The sequence below is a fragment of the Peromyscus eremicus genome, chromosome 7, assembly GCF_949786415.1.
Source record: "Peromyscus eremicus chromosome 7, PerEre_H2_v1, whole genome shotgun sequence".
Taxonomy (NCBI): Eukaryota; Metazoa; Chordata; class Mammalia; order Rodentia; family Cricetidae; genus Peromyscus; species Peromyscus eremicus.
In genome coordinates, this window is record NC_081422.1 from 90,879,701 (window position 1) to 90,899,502 (window position 19,802).

The window sequence follows — 19,802 nt, forward strand, 5'->3', positions numbered from 1 at the left end:
AATAAGCTCTGAGGCAGAAAAGAATTTGAAAGAACAAGTATTCAGCAGCGGAAGTGACAAAAGCTAGCATATTTTATGGTTCAACTCTGAAATCCTTCCCCACAGCTCACGTATTTTAAACACCTGGCCCTCAGCTAGTGCTGTCTGGGGAGGTTTGGTGCCTAACTGACAGAGACAAGTATCTAGAGCAGGCATTTGAGACCTAGTTCTTGTCCCATGCTCCCTGCTCCCTGGTCAACTGCCAGGATGAACCTGCCACTTTATGCTCCCAGTGACCAAGCCTGAGCCACCCCACTGCTGTGCCTTTCTCTTCATGACAAATCCCGTAAAACTTTAAGCCACAGTCTCTCCTTCCTCCTTCAAGTCTCTTCTGTCAGGAACTTGTCATGGTGATGTGTAGTTGAAAAGTTTTTCTCCAGTCCGGCCCGGCTTGCAGTCCCACAGCCGCTTATAAAATAATTACTCAGAGGCTTTTATTAATTACCAATTGCATGGCATATGGCAGGCTTCTTGCTAGCTAGCTCTTACATCTTCACTTAATCCATTTCTATTAGTCTATGTTTTGCCATGTGTTCTGTGGCTTACCAGTCTGCTGGCATGTTGTTCCTGGGGCAGCAGGCTAGCAACTCTCTGCCTGTGCCTCTCCTTTTTTTGTCTCTCTGCTTGAATTCCCTGCCTTTTAGATATTGTAATTGTAATTCCTGCTTGATAACTGTTCTCTACATGTAACTTTACTATGTTAAAATTAGAACTTTCCTTTTTTATTAGAAAGAAAAGGGGAAGTGCTATGGGATGTCTTTCTGTATGCTGTGAATATGTGTTGCTCTGATTGGTTGATAAATAAAGCTGTTTGCCTATGGCAAGGCAGCTTAGAGGCAGGCAGGAAATCCAGGAAAGAGTCAGGAAGAAGAAAGGCAGAGGTGGAGGAGACGCCATCCCACTGTCTGGGGAGCAGCATGTAATGGCATACAGGTAACGCCACAGAACACGAGGTGACATATAGATTAATAGAAATGGGCTAAGTTTAGTTATAAGAGCTAGCTAGTAAGAAGCCTGAGCCATAGGCTATATAATTTACAACTAATATTAAGCCTCTGAGTGATTATTTTATAAGCGGCTGCAGGAAAAGGGTGAGAGAGATTTGTCTGGACTGCTCAGAGCCAGGCTGGACACAGGAAAACTTCTGACTATAGTGATGAGAAAGAATACAAGTCTATAGACATCTACAATACAAATGTGATAGATCAGGGCTGATGGAGCATGCTGTAATGCCATCTACTAAGGAGACTGGGATAGGATGATCCTTTGAGTCCACCAGGTTCAAGACCAGTCTGGAAAATATAGTGACATAATCTTCACGGGGAATAAAGGAGGGCAGGGAGCTGAAGAAATGGTTCAGCATTCAAGAGCAATGATTTATTTTTCAGAGGACTTGGGTTTGATTCTAAGCACCCACATTTTACAAATATTTTATCTTGATAATCCCAGCACTCAGAAGGCAGAGGCAGGCGGAGCTCTGTGAATTCGAGGACAGCCTGGTCTACAAAGTGAGTTCCAGGACAGCCAGAGCTACACAGAGAAACCCTGTCTCAAACAAACAAACAAAAGTTATGAATTGTACCTACCTATACGAAGATCTCTTTGTAAGACATTCTTATCATAAACATAAAACGACAAATACTGGAAAGTTCTTGGAATTTCAAAGTAAAATTCTTCACTGAAATATGGTCTAGAGAGAAAAGAGAAAGCTCATTATGCCAAATAATATATAATTTATTATTACTATTAAATAATTCATTACTACCACTATTAAAATGGTCCTGTTAAATAAAATCATATTCAAATGTCACTTTCAATAAACATCAATGAAATTATAAACTAAAATTCTTTAGAAAAGAACTTCAAAAACCCCAAAATTATTCTCAATATTGTTTTAGTATTGAGATCCTAAACAAATTAAGCTGAACTAAAAAGACCTCAGGTGTTAAAAGAATTCTAAACATACAGTTTTTCAGAAAGTCCTGTGGACAGAAGATCTAGTAACTGCCTAGGTCATGCTCACCTAAAGTAGACCTAAATGAGAGTCAAGAACAAAGCCATTCATATTATTATCTTAGAAATATATAACTACATAAAGTTGTATTGATCACAATAATACTTAACACCTAAAATGGATAATGCTATATAAAATATTTTCAAATGTATATTGAATATTAAATATTTTCATTATCTTTCCCAAATTATTTATAAACTATATATTATCAAATCTGATCTATGGAGGTTGGTGGCTTTTGATAAACTTACAAACCTGTGTAGCTTCCACACCAATCAAAATATAGAACACTGTTACCACCTTAGAAAGTTCCCTTATGCTCCCAATAGTACCTTACACAAACAACTAGTTTTACAGGGTTGAGGGAGTCCAGGACCTAGACTTGGAGCCTTGTATATGCTAGGCAAGTACTCTACCACTGAGCTATATTCTTAGTCCAGTGATAAGAATTCTTTCTATGTGTGTGTATGTGTGCACATATGTGTGCAGGTGTGAGTCTATCAATGTTGAGTGTCTTCTTCAATCTGTCTCCACCTTATTTTTTGAGACAGGGTCTTTGCCCGAGTCTGGATTTTCCTGTTCCTACAGGCCTGGCTCATTTTCATGCCATGGCAAACAGCTTTTTACACAGGTATTGAGGATCCCAACTCAGGTCTTCATGCTTGCATGACAAACGCTTTACGGACGGAGCTATCTCCCCAGACTCAGTGATTTGATTTGTGTGTACATATGTGTGAATGTGTGCATCAGTATAGAGTTCAGAAGTTGAAATTGAACATCTTCCTCTATCTGTCTCTACCTTATTTTTGACACAGGGTTTCTAGCTGAACCTGCAGCTCACTGATTTGGCTATTCTGACTGGCCAGCAAGTCCCAGGGATCCTCTTGTCTCCACATCCTCAGTCTTGGGATTACACCACTAGTGTTTGGCTTTTTACATGGGTTGCTAAGTATCTAAAATGAAGTTCTCAATGCTTTCAAGGAAGCACTTTATCAACTGACTCATCACTGTTGGAGAAGGGTCTAGGAGGCCCCACTGGCAGTTAATGACTACTAGAAAAGGAAATCATTTTCTTCAGTGGTGCAGCTGTTGGTTAGTTGCTCGTGCTCCAGGAAATCATGTCCTACTCATGCTTATGCAAGCAGACCTAACTGAACTCAGTGGGTCACATACATAAACGAAAATAGGAGAACTTATGGGAAGGTGTTCAGAGGGTGTGCAAGGGATATGATTTAAAAACAATACATTCATGTATAGAATTGTTGCAAGATATTTGAGCAAACTGTAAAGATGTGTCGCTGTTTTACCTTGCCTGTCTAAGGCACCTGATTGGTTTAATAAAAAGCTGAATGGCCAATAACTAGGCAGGAGAGGTTAGGCAGAACTTTCTCAGGCAGAGAGAAGAATGAATCCAGGTGCATCAGAGTCACCAGCAAGACATGAAGGGAGTCAGACACGGAGGAATTCAGACATACAGAATGGAGAAGAGGTAAAAAGCCACATGGCAAAATGTAGATTAATAGAAAAAGGTTAACAAGTTATAAGAGCTAGTTGGGAAAAAGCCTAAGCTAAGGCCAAGCTTTCACAATTAATAATAAATCTCTGTGTCGTTATTTGGGGGCTGGTGGTCCCAAAAGAAATTCCAAAGACAGAATTTTCAAAGACTGAATTAAAAATAAAACCTATCGGGGTTGGGGATTTAGCTCAGTGGTAGAGTGCTTGCCTAGCAAGCACAAGGCCCTGGGTTCGGTCCTCGGCTCTGAAAAAAAAAAGGAAAAAAATAAAACCTATCTCCCAGAAACTTCCCTTGCACCCTCGGCAATTACCCCATCACACTGTAAGTCAACTGGTGAAAGCTCTATCATTACATTACTGATTAAATCCTAATATTGACAAAATGGTTTTAGACTGTGTTTTCTTGATGATTAACGGTGCTTGATCTCTTTTCATGTGTCTTCAAGACATTTGTATATCATCTTTTATGAAATATCTGAGTCTTCTCATATTTTAAATTTCTTAATTATTAGGGGTTTTGCTTTGATTTAGAGATGTTTAAAAGCAGAATATATTACATAATTCTTTTGGGAATTCTATACTATTTTCTGTTTCATAATTCAAAGTTATAAAAACTAAAGATCAAGAACAAAAAGAAAAAACTTGGAGGGAGAAGTTAGATCTACCGTGTAGTTACTTTCAGCTGAATGATTGATCGCAACTTATACAAATATTGAGAACATTATAATAAAATCAAGATGTGGAAAGGTTTTTAAAACAGATTGTTTTGCCCCATTCTAAAAGGAAAAATAAGAGTCTGACACTCAGAAACTAAGAATTACCTAATCTAGCCAGGCGGTGGTGGCGCACACCTTTAATCCCAGCACTCGGGAGGCAGAGCCAGGCGGATCTCTGAGTTCGAGGCCAGCCTGGGCTACCAAGTGAGTTCCAGGAAAGGCGCAAAGCTACACAGAGAAACCTTGTCTCAAAAGAAAAAAAAAAATTACCTAATCTAACTAGCTATACTCTTAAGTGTCTATGGTAACAACACTGCTAGCTTTAAATTATCTTTCAAATTATTTTCTTATTTTTAAAGGTGGATAAAGAAATAAAGAAAACTGATTTCATCATTTTCTGCTACACAAAAATTCAGAAAAGTTAAAGGTTAAAAAAATATAAGCTAATTCCGGTTATTTTCATATATATGGCTACATATTACAAACTACAAGTACCCAACTTACTTAGTTTTATCACTGAATATCTTGTGATATAAAATTGTTGTAACAGACTGAAATTTAAATAATTTCAGGTCTCAAATCCCTGCTGTGCCTTTAACTTCGTTCATTACGTGACAAATTATTCAGACTTTTGGTGACATTATATCATTTATAAATGTAAATAAAAAAGACATGTATGAATTTGTATGCACAAATGTGAAAAACATCAATATAGGTATATGACTTATGACAAAAATCTTTGAAGTGTATTACTCCCAAGCTTTATGGGCTACTATTTATTCTTTTTTAAGGGGGAACAACTGTGAAGTCAGAGAACAACCAGTGGGAGTTGGTTCTCTCCTTTCCCCATGTGGGCTCTGGGTACTTGCTATAGAATAATATTTGCACACCATAAATATGTATTGCTCTGTTAATAAAAAGCTGACTGGCCAATAGCTAGGCAGGATTTTGGGGGCAGAGAGAATGCTGGGAAGAAGAAAGGCAGAGTGAGAGGAGTCACCAGCCAGAAGGAAAGGAAGCAAGACATACAGGAGAGGTAAAAGTCACAAGCCTCGGAGTAGCACATAGATTAATAGAAATGGGTTAATTTAAGTTCTAAGAGCTAGTTAGTAAAAAGCCTGAGCTATCAGCCAAGCATTCATAATCAATGATAAGTCTCTGAGTAGATATTTGGGAGCAACTGCTGGGGCACATAAAAACTCCAACTACAGGTACTAAACTCAAGCTGTCAAGCTCAACAGCTGACATCTTTACAAACTACTAACTCTCTACATTGACCTACTTTAGTTTTATATAATACTTTCCCTATGAAGAGTTCAAACTTATAAGAACCAAAAGACATAAAAGGGCATGCAGAGGGGTATGCCTACAACACAGGCATTTCAAGAGGCTGAAGTAGGAGGAGTAAGAGTTCAAAGCCAAACTGGGCTACATATAGCAAGACACTGTGTGCCGAGGAAGAGGAGAGGAAGAAAGGGGAAGGGAAGGTGTAAGAAAGAGGAGAAAGAGAAAGGAAGAAAAGGAAAGGAGACACAGGCAAACTTCAGAGGGGAAGACAGGCAAGAATAAGGAGAAGGGTAAACACAGTACCAAAACATATTCCAGAAATCTAATGGAATGAAATACAAGTTACAACAACTGTTTCATTCACCAGGCTTGTTCCAACAACTCCCAGAATCCTTGATTGCTTTGTCCCTGAAGACTATCTTTTCAGCAGTTTGGTGGTGGTGGGTTTTTTGTTTTGTTTTGTTTTTTTTTGTTGTTGTTTGTTTTTGAGACAGGCTCTCACTACGTAGCCCCGATTGGCCTGGGACTTCCTATGTAGACCAGGCTGGCCTCAGATTCAACAGAGACCTGCTGGGATTGAAAGCATGTGTCATGACACCTGGCTTTAACACAATCCTAAATCAGAATTACAACCACAAACACTGCAACAAGGCAGAGGAGGCAAATTAAGGATTTGCTGTGATACTTTCAAAGTGTAATTAACTTCCAAAGATGAAAACAACCTACCAAGGGCTTATCCCCTGATAATATACTATTAAGTTAACTTCAAGTGTGAGTGTGAGTGTGAGTGTGTGTGTGTGTGTGTGTGTGTGTGTGTGTATGAGTGTGTGTGTGTTCTTGTGTATATGTAGGTGCAGGGGTAGAGGGTGTGTGTAGGTTAGAGGTTGACATCAGGTTTCTTTTTCAATCATTTTCCAACTTATTTTTTGAGACAAAGGCTCTTGTTGAACAATTTGGCTATACTAGCTGGCCATTCAGTTCCTTGGATCCTCCCATCTCCATGTCCTCAGCACTAGGACTGCAAGTGGGAACTACTGCACCTGACTTTCTCACATGGGTGCTGGGGATGGAACAGCAATCCTCATATTCAGGCATCAAGTACTTTACCAACTAAGTCATCTCTCTAGCTCCAACTTCTATAAACTTTAAGAATTAATTTATTCTTTGGAGAAATAAAATGATGCACTTTGAGGAAAGCTCAAATAAATAGGCAAAATTTAGCCCAAAAAACAGACTAAAGTCTTACAATAGTTTTCAAACATTTAATAGTGTCATATAAAAGATGGACTAAACTCGTTCCCCAGAAAATCTAAGGGATCTCCTAGGACAACTAAGAAAAAATACTTTCTAAGGCAATGAAAAGCCACATGAAAGCAAGCACTGCATTGATGTCATTCTCACAGGCAGATGAATAAACAGAACCCAGAACTGAGCAAGAGCTTGGTACATGGTTGGATGTCATTTTAATAATCATTAAACAATTAAACATAAGCACTTTCTGAGTCAGAACAGTTCAAAGACCAAGCAGACTGCTTAGGAAGCATGAACTTCTTGGTGACTAGAATATTATTAAGCAGATGCCACATGACCCCTAGCCAAAGCTACTGTTAAGGAGCTGATGTTGTTAGCCTAACTTACTGAACATTCAAGGCCCTTCAAATGCTTACATCCTGTAATTCTAAAAATAAATTCATAATAGAAAAGAAAATCTTTAAATAAAAATAGTAGTTTAAGTTCAAGAACATCAACTTCATAAAAATCTGGAAAATATATAAAACTATGAATACATAGCAAATGAATGGTAATTTGTTATTTTCTACCAACCTTAAAGACTTTTCAACAACCTGGGTGCGATAAACTTCTTCTTGGTCCAAATTTATAGTGCAGAAACAATCTCGCATTTTGTTGGGTCCAAGATATGGCAATAAATTTTTTGCTTCATCTGTTGGCACAAAAGTTTAAATTGATATTAAATATCCTTCCTTATACTACCCAAGGCTTATATATGTATATGAATTCAGTCTGAAAGAAGGCATAATATGGAGTAGAGAAAAAGGAACTAGTGATCAAGAAAGGTCAAGGTGGTCTAAAGGAGACTAGTAAGACTGGAAGATGTGGCTAAAAAGTGATGAACTTTTCCTGAGAACTCTGTAGCAAAATGTATTTTTTTAATTAAAAGAAAAAGCCTAAATGCTTGAAAACAAAAAAGACTGAAGGGAGAAGCTATGTTTGGACACATGAGGTCATAATACAACACTGCATCCTTCCCCTATGAAAAGGTACTCACTCTCCATTCTGTCCAACAAGTACCATCTCAAGAATTTTCCTGCAATTAATCCCTTTCCTGAAGCAGCATTAACTTTCCTTTCTACCAGATTTCTCTCATCAGCACACAAAAAACATTTCCCCATTAAAACAAACAAAAGAAGCAAATAATCATCCTTAATCCCACCTCTTCTCCTTGCCAAACCTCCACTTCTAGAATCCTTTCTCACTTTCCATCCACTCTTTGGCCCTCTCTAATCAGCTCCTGATCCCAGTGTGACACTACTTTAATCAAGGTCACCAATGTCAATAAATGCTGGCTTACTAAATCCTATGTTCAATCTTGTTCTTCCTATAGCCACCCTTGCAGCGTCACTAACAGTGTGAACATTTAATGAGCTCCCTGCTCTTGGATTCTACAACATCCTATTTCTGGCTTTCCTCCTATGTCTTCCACTCTGCTCACCCTCCTCTCACTACAATGCCGTAACTGCCTCAGGGCTCAGTTCTGGACTACCCTTCTTTTTTTCTATAAACTCCTGCAGCATAGTGTTAATGCTAGTGGCTTCCAGTTCTGTGTCTGCAGGCGTGACTTCCCTCCTCCATGCCAAATGTAAATGTTCTCTGGATATACAGTAGGTATCTCAAATGTAAAAGTCCTAGAAAAAAATCTTATTTCCTCTTCTACAAGCTCTTCCCTTAGTCTACCATTATTTCTCTCTCCCTTATCATCTTTCTGCCACTTTCTTATACATCCAGTTCATTAGCAAATCCAGAAAATCTTTAAAAAGATAAAATCTAAAATTTAATGACTTCTTTCCTGTACCAGTATCACCCAAATCAAGCACTGTAACTTTTTTGTTCAGACAAGCATGGCAATATCTTAACTGGTGTCTTTGCTTCTATTACTCTCCTACACTCTATTCTTCACCAAAAGATGTGATCTTTTCTTTTCAATGCTGGGGATCAGACCCAAGCCTTCTCCATGAATACATGGTAGATAAGTACTCTGCCACAGAACCATAATTCAGACCAAGAGTGATCTTTTCATCAGACTCAAATCAGTCACTCCTCTGCTCCAAATCGTACCCTTTGTCTGAGAACAAAAGCTCATCTCTAAACCATAGAGCCCCAAGTATCCCTTCTGATTCTTTCTTCGTTTGTTCTCCCCAGTGTTCACTTTTCCTCCATTCCTCAGCCATGTCAAGTTTATTATGAGTTCTTCCTGGATCTCTCTACTCTTTACATGGCTGATACATTCTTATCATTCACGTCTCAGCTCAAATGACACGTCAGAAACCCTTTCCCTGATTAGTCTGTCTAAAGCACACAATCCTGCTACCCTACTCTTCTGTTTGGTCTCTGTGAGAGCATTTGTAACTGACTGAACTTCTGTTAGGAGTTTTTGCAGCTCCTATATGAGGTCTGAGAACTCGCTAATGCTCAATTGAGATCTAAAACAGTAAACATCCGGTGGCTTATTTGTTGAAGGAATAAAAAACGCAGTAAGTCAAGCTTTGAAGTTCTTGTGAGCTATTCATGTACCAAATGGACAAACACAAGTCTATGCACTGAAATACACACCATGTACAAATAAAAGAAAGTAAGGAAGGGGCCAGCAAGAAAGTTCAGTGGGTGAAAACATTTGTGTGCAATCCTAAATAGCTGGATGGAGGGGTGCACATGAAATGTTCCCAGCATTTCTTTTTGTTTGTTTGTTTTTGTTTTGTTTTTCGAGACAGGGTTTCTCTGTGTAGTTTTGGTGCCTGTCCTAGATCTCACTCTGTAGACCAGGCTGGCCTCGAACTCACAGAGATCTGCCTGGCTCTGCCTCCCGAGTGCTGGGATTAAAGGCGTGCTTCACTGCTGTCAGGCTGCTCCCAGCATTTCTACAGTAAGAGGGGAACCACCCAGCAGCTCTTGAGCCAGACAAGAAAGACTCTGCTTCAAAAGCAAAGTGAACTGACTCCTAAAAGTTGTCCTCTGACCTCTACATACATGCCATAGTATATACATATATCCCATCCCTACCCCAACACATGTAATAAATAAACGGACAAATAAGCTTTTAAAAGAAAACAGGGTAGCTTCCTAAAGGAAAGAACATTAATTACTCTAAGAATCATGAGATCAATGTCTCTCTTTCTCTCCTACTAAGCATTACATAACTTCAGAAAATCACTGTAGAACAGTTTTTCTAATGAAGGTTCGGGTTCTTTCTGCTTAACTAACAGCTATAAAAGTGAATATGTTATAAAGTCTACCAGAAACTTAAGAAGCATTTATAAAAAAATTCAGTAAACAAATAATTTTTAAAACTTAAAATCAAAGAGCCAGGTGTGGTGGTGTGTGTCTTTAATTCCAGCACTCAGTAAGCAGAGGCAGGAGGATCTGAGTTTGAAACCAGCCTGGTCTACATAGCAAGTTCCACCCCAACCAAGGCACTACATCATTAGACCCTGTCTAAAAAGAAAAGGAAAGGAAAGAAGGAAAAAAGAGTCTACGGAAAGGCAACAATAAAATATTCATTATTATTAAATTTATTATTGGAGACTAGAAAAAAATGAAATTACCACTGAGTCATTATAAACAAAGTTACATTCATCCCAAGTAAATGAGAATCAGGGAATCTCACTGTGTAAATGATTCCCAAACTAACTAAAACGAGATAGTATTTATAAGTGAAACAGTTCCCTACAGGAAAAACAAGTAAGAAACCAGAATCCTCTCTTCATCTAGAGCTAGCCCTTCCACCAGGGTTCTCTCTCCCACTCAGGACCTTGTTTAGCAATTCTATTTTTATTTCTCAGACTCTCCTCCTTTGCATAACACAATGGATTTGTTTTAAAACCAAAGTTCATAGAGACCATCACACAAGGCCTGAAATATACAAAAACTAGAACTAGACTACAATAAATATGCTCCAAATCTAATGTGAGAGTTTAGAACATTAAATCACTGCCCCTGGGCGTGAACCTGTTTTAGTCATGTTAAGTACTGTTTAGAAAATAATGCTGTATAATGTGTACATAATCTACCAATACCACCCCCAAGAGGGAAGCAAGAGTTATTCTGTCTGCAGAATCTAATGAAATTGACATAGCCAGAAATTTACTTACAATAATTAAAGGCCTAGATCTTATATAATATAAAGAAATGCACCCAACATCACTTTCTATAAAAGCAATTCTCCTAACTTGCTTTTTTTAAATTATCTACCACTGACTGAAGTTCAAATAAGCCATGCTAAAAGTTAATTCATCCAATCAATGCCCAGTTCTCCAAAATAATCACACTAACATGTTTAATCAGTCATCAGGAATTTAAACTGTAATTCCCAACTAACAGTGATTACTGTCTGTTTATAAAGTGCAGTAGCCAATGGTTGGGACATTAAAGCACTGCTGCACCTGTCACATCTCTAAGCAGAAGGGAAAGGTGTTAACAGCACACACCACATCATCAAGCTACAAAAAAATGCAAAAGTTAAGAACTTTTGAAGCTGTACTTCCTCACAGATGGTCCTACTACCTCCATGCAATTTTAGGATATAAATCACATGCACTGGGCCAAAATAAGCTATCTTCTAGCTCTAATCTTTCTCTTCTACTTGTACTTTCTACAGTTAGCTTCAGAACCTCCTCTGTATAGACCTTCAAGAACACTAATAATATTAAGCACCATAAAATCCAATTATTGCCTTTCAATGTCCACTTTATCTGTCCACTTTGTAGTATCTGGTAACATTGCCCTGCCTGAGTTGAGGAGGCTCATTTTCAGTTGTCTTTTTTAATCCCTCATTCAGGCCTTTATCCACAGAACATACTTAAATGTGAAGAAATTTGGGACAGACTATTTAATTCATCAGGGTAAAAGACCAATTATAGTTATTTTAAAAATATATCATTATAAAATAAAAGACTTTCCAGGCATGGTGGCACCCACCTTTAATCCCAGCACTCAGGAAGCTGAGGCAGGTGGATGGATCTCTGAGTTCAAGGCTAGTCTGATCTACACAGTGAGTCCTAGGCCAACCAAAGCTACAAAGTGAGACCTTCTTTTGGAAGGGAGGGAGGACTTTGCAGGGCATCTATTCTGTAGTACAGGCTATGGGAGGTCTGGGTTGGATCTAGAATCAGCAACAGTGATGATGAAGGTGACTACCTGCCAATGGCTATTTCTTAATACTAGAACATTCCTAACCATGGCAGAGGTAGCAAGGTTCTAAGCGGTAATAATTACAAGTTAAAGCTTTTTACCAACTCTGCAGGGCTCTTTTGATCTTAAAAGAGTAACTTTTTGGTGGCCTATCTGAGATGTGATTTTGTCTGTTTTTGTGGTACTGGGGATTGAACTCAGGGCCTCACACTCACGCAAGGCAACACCACAGCCTTGAAATGTGATTTTGAAGTCAGTCATGAGAATTTCACTCAGTCTGTTTTGGGAGCCTGGAGGGAGGAGACAGCATGTGCACATTAAGTGTGTAGTCAGTATGGAATCCAGAGGACAATTTCAGGTGCCATTCCTTAAGAGCTGCCCACCTTTTTTCCCCCCTTTTCTTTTCTTTTCTTTTTTTTTTTTGGACACAGGATGCCTCACTGGCCTGGAACTCACTAAAAGATCTTGGGTCTGACAACATGGTTCAGTGGGTGAAAGCACTTGCCGTGAAAGTTTAATGACCTGAATTAGATCCTCAGAACCCATGTAAAGATGGTAGGAGAGAACTGACTCCACAAAATCGCCCTCTGACCTCCATATCACCTGCATGTACACACACACACACACACACACACACACACACAAAGCTTCTTAAATTAAAAAAAAAAAAAGGTCAAGCATGGTAGCACATGCCTTTGAACCCAGCATGCAGGAGGCAGAAGTAGGCCAGCCTGGTCTACAGAATGAGTTCCAGGACAGTCAGAGATACATAGTAAGACCCTGTCTCAAAAAAACCAAAGAGAGAGTTGGGGGAGGGGGGGCTGGAGAGCTGGCACAGTAGTTAAGACAGCTTACTGCTCTTCCAGAGAACTGGAGTTCTATTCCCAATCGGCTCACAACTAACTGCTTCTAACTTCAGCTCCATGGGATCCAACACCCTCTCCTGGTTTCCAATGGTACTGGCACACTTATGCCAGACACCTACATGGACACATATATAAACAAAACCAAAATATCTAATATATATATATATATATATATATATATATATATATATATTTTAATTCAACGCACGAGTGTATCTGTCTTTGGAAAATTTCTTATAGCGTTTCACTGTAGTTTGAGATATGATACTTGGGCAAGCCAATTGAAAAAATGATTTTCACTTCCACTGTAATAAAAGGAAATCTGTATGTGGTTATTCGGGTAGTGGCAGGCAGAGAGGCTTCTCCTAGCCACTGCCTAAGGGCTTGAATATACAGTTGTGAACCTAAGAACACAGCTCCACTATACTTAACACTAATTCCCAGAACTGGGGGAGTGTGACTTGTTGGTACCTGCACCATGTTGAAAAGTCAAGTGGGGCAGAGCCAGCAGCCAGGGCTGCTTTGGTCCTAGCCATGCTGCAGTTTAAAGCAATGGTCAGAAAATGATTACAGATACACAATAAAACAGATTCAGATGGAACAAACCTCTAAACGGGTTATAGTGTGTTTAAAAATATACAAAGGCTTGAGAGAGAGAAGAAAGAGGGTAAAGAAAGTCCTTAAAAAGAATTAGAGGTAAAAAATAAAAGTTACAGAAAGATGGAATACACACAGAGAGTCTGGATACTGTATATTATTGTGTTGTCTTTGGGATTTTTTTTTTTTTTAAACTACAGAGAGACATTTGATTATGGGGGCTGTTAAGTTAAACCAACATATATATTTTAAAGGTATCTTGACTTCAAAATTTGGGTCTAAGGATATGTTGCTATGGAAAAGAGGTTTTGCTTTTGTTTCCATGGAAAATGAGAAGCCGTGAATTCCTTCCACAGGTTAATATGTTCCATCAAGGAAGACCCCCTGAAAAATCTCCAATGGGAACAGATGGCCCAGATGATCCAACATCCAGAACAGCTTCAAAAGCAACTGGCTGAGATGATGCAGCCCCACAGACTACTACAGCCAAGATTTAATCTTAATTCTAAAATTTCTCAGGATCCCCATAAGGTTGCCAGCACCCCCAATCAGCAGGAAGTAGCATGGGACGCTATGCCCAAATTCCCAAAATATTGTTTATAAATGTTTGCTTTTATTTAAAGAGGGTTGATTATAAATATAATCTCTTTATAAATAAAAAGGGGGATATGATATAGAAATGATAAAAAAGGTAGATTATTGAATCTACTTTGATCCAAAAAACAACTGTTAATCTCAAAATATTTTACATTGATATGGATTTGGCTTATTGATACAAATTTAAAGTTAATTCTGTTATACTCAATGTATATTTCTGCTCGTTTGGGGTATTATGCTTATACAGCTCACTTGAAATTGTAATGTATAATTAAAAAAATACAAATTAATAGTCATCTATAATAATCAAACTTATATTTTGGTTTTCTAGATACATAAAGATATATTTCGGATAGATACGTAATCTTCAAACACTTCAAAGACCTATAGAATATGGCATTTAAAATGTTTTAAGAACTTAAGACTTTTCTGGAGAGGGAGACACATCTGCTCCCAGCAGCACCAATTACTTCAAAGATGATGATGGGCATCAAAGAAACTCCATATGGAGTTTACTCTTTTTTGGCAAAAGTTAGCCACTGGGCAAAAAAGTGCCTTTGCCTCAACTGCTTGACAGTATGCTGTATAAACTGGACATGAAGGACCCATAGGAAAGTGACCACTGAACTTTGCAAAAACAAGGTGAGATGGTCCTTCAAGCTCCTGCTTCACAAAGAAACTGTCAGACATTCTGCAGGACATAGAGGAAAGTGACTGACAAACTTTGCCAAAATAGATGGGATAGTTCTTCAAATTTCTTGCTTCACTAAAAGTCTGCCAGATACTCTAGGCCTATAGACTGAAGATGGATGCCCCAACATTGTCATTTCTAGAGTTTTGGAGTTGCTTATAATGCACTTCCTGTTTACTCAGATAATATCCTTCTGGGGTCTTTGATAGAGTTGAAGACTAGATAGTTATAGTTTTCCTTGGTTATGATAAAAGGTAAATTAGATATGAAACTTTAGACTCACAAATATAGGATGATTGAATATTTTCTTTAATTTTGCCAACTACAAATAGACTAGAAATTGCAACTGTAATTCTTGCTTGATAACTGTTTTGTCATATGTAATTTTACTATGTTAAAGTTAAAACCTTCCTTTTTGATTAGACTGAAAAGAGGAAGTGCTGTGGGATGTCTTTCTGTATGCCGTGAACGTGTTACACCCAATAGCTAACAAATAAAGCTGCTTTGGCCTATGGTAAGGCAGGATAAGAGCTATTTGGGAAATCCAAACAGTGATACAGAGAGAAGGGCAGAGCCAGAGCAGACACCAGCCCGCCACTTAAGGAGCAACATGCCAACAGACTGGTAATGCCATGGCCATGTGGCAATACACACAGTAATAGAAATGGGTTCATTTAAGATCAAAGAGCTAGCTTGCAAGAAGCCTGAGCCATAGACCAAACAGTTTGTAGTTAATATTAAGCCTCTGAGTGACTAATTTATAAAAGTGACTGCAGGACTGGGGTGGGACAGAGCAAAGTGTCCGGCTACAGTACATGTTTATTTGTCCAAGTTCAGTAGGTACATTGTGCATATGGAAGCCAGAGTTTGACACTGGTTGTCTTCCTCAATCATTTTCCCCTAATTTTTTAGACAAGGTCTCTCACTGAACCTGAGGCTCCCTTACTCAGCCAGACTGACTGGCAGCAAGCCTCAGGGATCTGCCTCCCCAGAGCTGGGATTACAGCAATGCACTGCCACACCTGGCATGTTTTCTTTGGGTGCTAGTGATCAAACTTGGGTCCTCACATTCACAAAACATGCCAAGGTACTGTAATATACAAAGGCCCTATAACAAAAAGTATATATTTGGTTGTATTTATGACTGTCACTATTTCCATCAACAATAAATCAACATCAGGAGGTATATCATTCACAATCAACTGCTCCTCACTGAAAAGATGAAGACAGCACTCCACCGTAACTTCTATTACTCCATAACAACTGTTTTTCTTCAATTCTTAACCAATAGTACTTAAGCACTTTAGCTTACATTACGGCTTAATGCATAACTGTTGACTAAATTTCTTTTAAAGCGTCTCAAATTTCTTTTAAAATGTCTCTTTTTCAAATGTTCAAGATCAGCAAAATAAATCCTTCAGTAGTGTGGTGCTTTGAAAGAAAATGGCTCCCAAAGGGAGTGGCACTATTAGGAGGTGAGGCTTTGTTGGAGTGGGTATGGCCTTGTGAGAGGAAGTGTGTCACTATGGGGGCAGGCTTTGAGGTTTCCTATGCTCAGGATATCGCCCAGTGTTTCAGATGACTTTTTTTTTTTTTTTTTTTTTTTTTTGGTTTTTCGAGACAGTGTTTCTCTGTGTAGCTTTGCGCCTTTCCTGGATCTCACTCTGTAGACCAGGCTGGCCTCGAACTCACAAAGATCCTCCTGCCTCTGCCTCCCAAGTGCTGGGATTAAAGGCGTGCACCACCACCACCCGGGTTCAGATGACTTCTTGTTGCCTGCAAGATGTAGGACTCTCAGCTACCTCTCCAGCACCATGTCCACCTGCATGCCACTATATCCTTCCATGATGATAATGGACTGAATCTCTGAACTGTAAGCCACCACAATTAAATGTTATCCTTTATAAGAGTTGCCATGGTCATGGTGTCTCTTCACAGCAATAGAAACCCTAAGACAATTAGACATTTCTTGTTTCACAGATGTAATGCATGTTGGCCAAAATACCTTTATACTATATGCCAGTGGTTTTGTCCAAAGAATAAAATATAACTTTTCCCTCATAAAACACACACACACACACACACACACACACACACACACTTCTATTTCACAAGTGCTGGGATTAGGCCTGTACCACCACACTTAGCTATTATCATTTTTAAATCTTAATTTAAAATTCTAATGACCTTTATATGAATGACATTTATATGGAAGATTTTCCATTTCTGTTGTCAGTTACTATTTCCATTGGTATGTATTATCTTGCTTTTAACAGTTTACTTTTTGACAATGGCAAAAAGTGACTGACTCCTATAAAATTAAATGTTTCTTCCATCTCCTAGGTATTTATGCGGAAACTACCTTGTCAATGAAGTCCTCCTTGACTATTCTCATGCTCTGTCATTATATGTGGTACCCACTCCTGTTTACACTTATTAATGTGCCATATACTGTATACAGTAGACCTATTAAGAGTGCTGACACAGATCAACTTATAACAAAGGATAAATTCACATGTAACTTTCTTTAAATTTATTTATTTATTTATTTATTTATTTATTTATTTGGGAGACACAGTCTCAGCAAGTAGCCTTGGCTGGCCTAAATCTCTAATAATTTTAATTTTTAAATGCTGTATGTGTGTGTGTGTGTGTGTGTGTGTGTGTGTGTGTGTGTGTGTGTGTTTGAGCACCTGAGTGCAGTGCGCATGGAAGCCATTAAGAGGGTGACAGATACCCCTAGAGCTGGAATTACAAGCTGTTGAGAGCCATCCAATCTGGGTGCTAGGAATCAAACTCAGATCCTTTGGAAGAGTAGAATGTGCCCTTAATTGCTTAGCCACTACTCCAACCCCAGTGTTATATGCTGGGGATGTCTTTCTGTATGTTGTGAATGTGTTGCTCTGATTGACTGATTGATTGATAAATAAAACGCAGATTGGCCAGTAGCCAGGCAGGAAGTATAGGTAGGATAAGCAGAGAGGAGAATTCTGGGAGGTGGAAGGCCAAGTCAGGAGATGCCGCCAGCCACTGCCATGAGAAGCAAGATGTAAAGTACCAGTACAAGTCATGTGGCAACTTATAGATTAATAGAAATGGGTTAATTTAAGATATAAGAACTACATAGCAAGCTAGGCGGTGGTGGCGCACAGCTTTAATCCCAGCACTCGGGAGACAGAGCCAGGTGGATCTCTGTGAGTTCAAGACCAGCCTGGTCTACAGAGTGAGTTCCAGGAAAGGCGCAAAACTACACAGAGAAACCCAGTCTCGAAAAACAAAACAAAAACAAACAAACAAACAAAAAAAGAACTATATAGCAAGAAGCCTGCCATGGCCATACAGTTTATAAGTAATATAAGTCTGTGTGTGTTTACTTGGGTCTGAGTGGCTGCAGGAGCCGGGTGGACGCAGGAATACATCAGCTACAGTTATATGTTTCAATGCTTGTCTTCCTTGTGCAGATTGTACAATAATTCCTGGTGGGCAGGGAGACTTGTTTGTACCTAGATCCTACCATGTAATTTTTTATTTTGGGAACAAAGCCTCTCACTGAACTTGGAGCTAACAAGTTTGACTAGACCTGGTTAGCCCCCGAGCCCCAGAGATCTTTCTGTTCCACCTCCCCCACAAGCTGGAATTATAAGCATGTACCACCACATCCATGCTTGTTTACTTGTTTTTTATGTGAGTCGTGGAGATCAGAGATTCTCATGATTTTGCAGCATTTTACCAACTGAGCCATCTTCCTAGCCTACTACATACATTGTATCTAGAGCTAGAATACTATACATCAAACTGCTCAACAGAGACTTTGGTATGTATGTTTATATATCTGTATATGTGTATGTGTCTATGTGCATGTTTGGAGAACATTCTAACTATATATTTCTATCAGTAGGTTGTGTTGTATACTTATACATGTCCTAGGAGAACACACTACTGAGATAAGCTATCTCTTAAATATTTGGATGCCCCACAACTAAGAATTTTCTCAAATGCCTCATTTGATTTGTATAACAACCCTATGAGGTAAGCAATACAGTTCCTTTTTATAAAGTAAATCAGCAGCAACAACAGGATCAATGAATAAATCACAGTCAAAAGCTATAGTATGACTGTCTTTCCATTCTCTTCTTAAAGTCTTTCTAAAATAGTAGTTCTGAGACTCTATCCCTGTCTGAAAGAGATTTGGTAAACCCAGACCTACTTCAAAGCATACCTTTAATACAAAGAAGAGTAGGAGCCAAGACAGATCCTAAAGGGATTAACTCTCAAAGGAAATCATAATAGGTCAGGGTCCTGAACAAAATAATACTAAGAAAAAGACTACTTGGAGTTGGAAAAAGCCAAGCTAAACCATAATAAAAGCTACCATTTACTTAATAGATTAATATTAATTAGATTTTTTTTAAGAATGCCCTGCTTTTTTACTTAATTTCACAATAAACCTTTCAAGTGATGTATTTTTTTTTTCAAAGTACAGAAATTAATAGTGGAAGGACAATGTTCTAGCAGGAAGACAGTTCTGGAAGTGGCAACCAGAGGCAGTGAATAAGGCAGTGAATAACCAAATTAAGGAAGTAGATGAAAGGGGAACCAGAGGGATACAGGAGAGTCCAACAGAGAACCTAAAGTGGAAAGCTACAGTGTTTTTACTTAGTAGACAAGGGTTACTAAGTTTTTGGGGTTTTGGTTTGTTTGTTTTTGTTTTTGTTGAGACAGAGTTTCTCTATGTAGCCCTAGCTGTCCTGGAAGTCCCTCTACAGATCAGGCTGGCCTCCAACTCAGAGATCCACCTGCCTCTGCCTCCGGAGTGCTGGGATTAAAGGTGTGCGCTACCACTTCCAGGCAAAGGTTACTAAAAGTTTTTATGTGGTCTACCTCAGGAAAATATGCAAGGGTCTTGACTGAGGTAACAAAAAGGAAAGAGAGGAAAGAAAAAACGGAAGCGATACTACAGAGAGAATTTGGTGTCAACTGGCCTGAGTGACATGGGATGTGTTATCTTCTTAAAAGAAATGTCATCCTAAACATACAGCTTTTACACAGTGAGAAGA

At 38.7% G+C, this 19,802-nt stretch overlaps 1 protein-coding gene across 1 annotated transcript in view; it reads right to left on the bottom strand.

The window, feature by feature from the left end:
• The window catches only part of Rasa2 (RAS p21 protein activator 2), a 114,437-nt gene that overhangs the window by 83,133 nt on the left and 11,502 nt on the right, over positions 1-19,802 (bottom strand). The window contains exons 2-3 of the mRNA XM_059268400.1: positions 7,396-7,513; positions 1,626-1,729 (exon numbers count right to left, since the gene is read on the bottom strand). Coding sequence (XP_059124383.1) covers positions 1,626-1,729; positions 7,396-7,513 — 222 coding nt within the window. The remainder of the gene's footprint in view (positions 1-1,625; positions 1,730-7,395; positions 7,514-19,802) is intronic.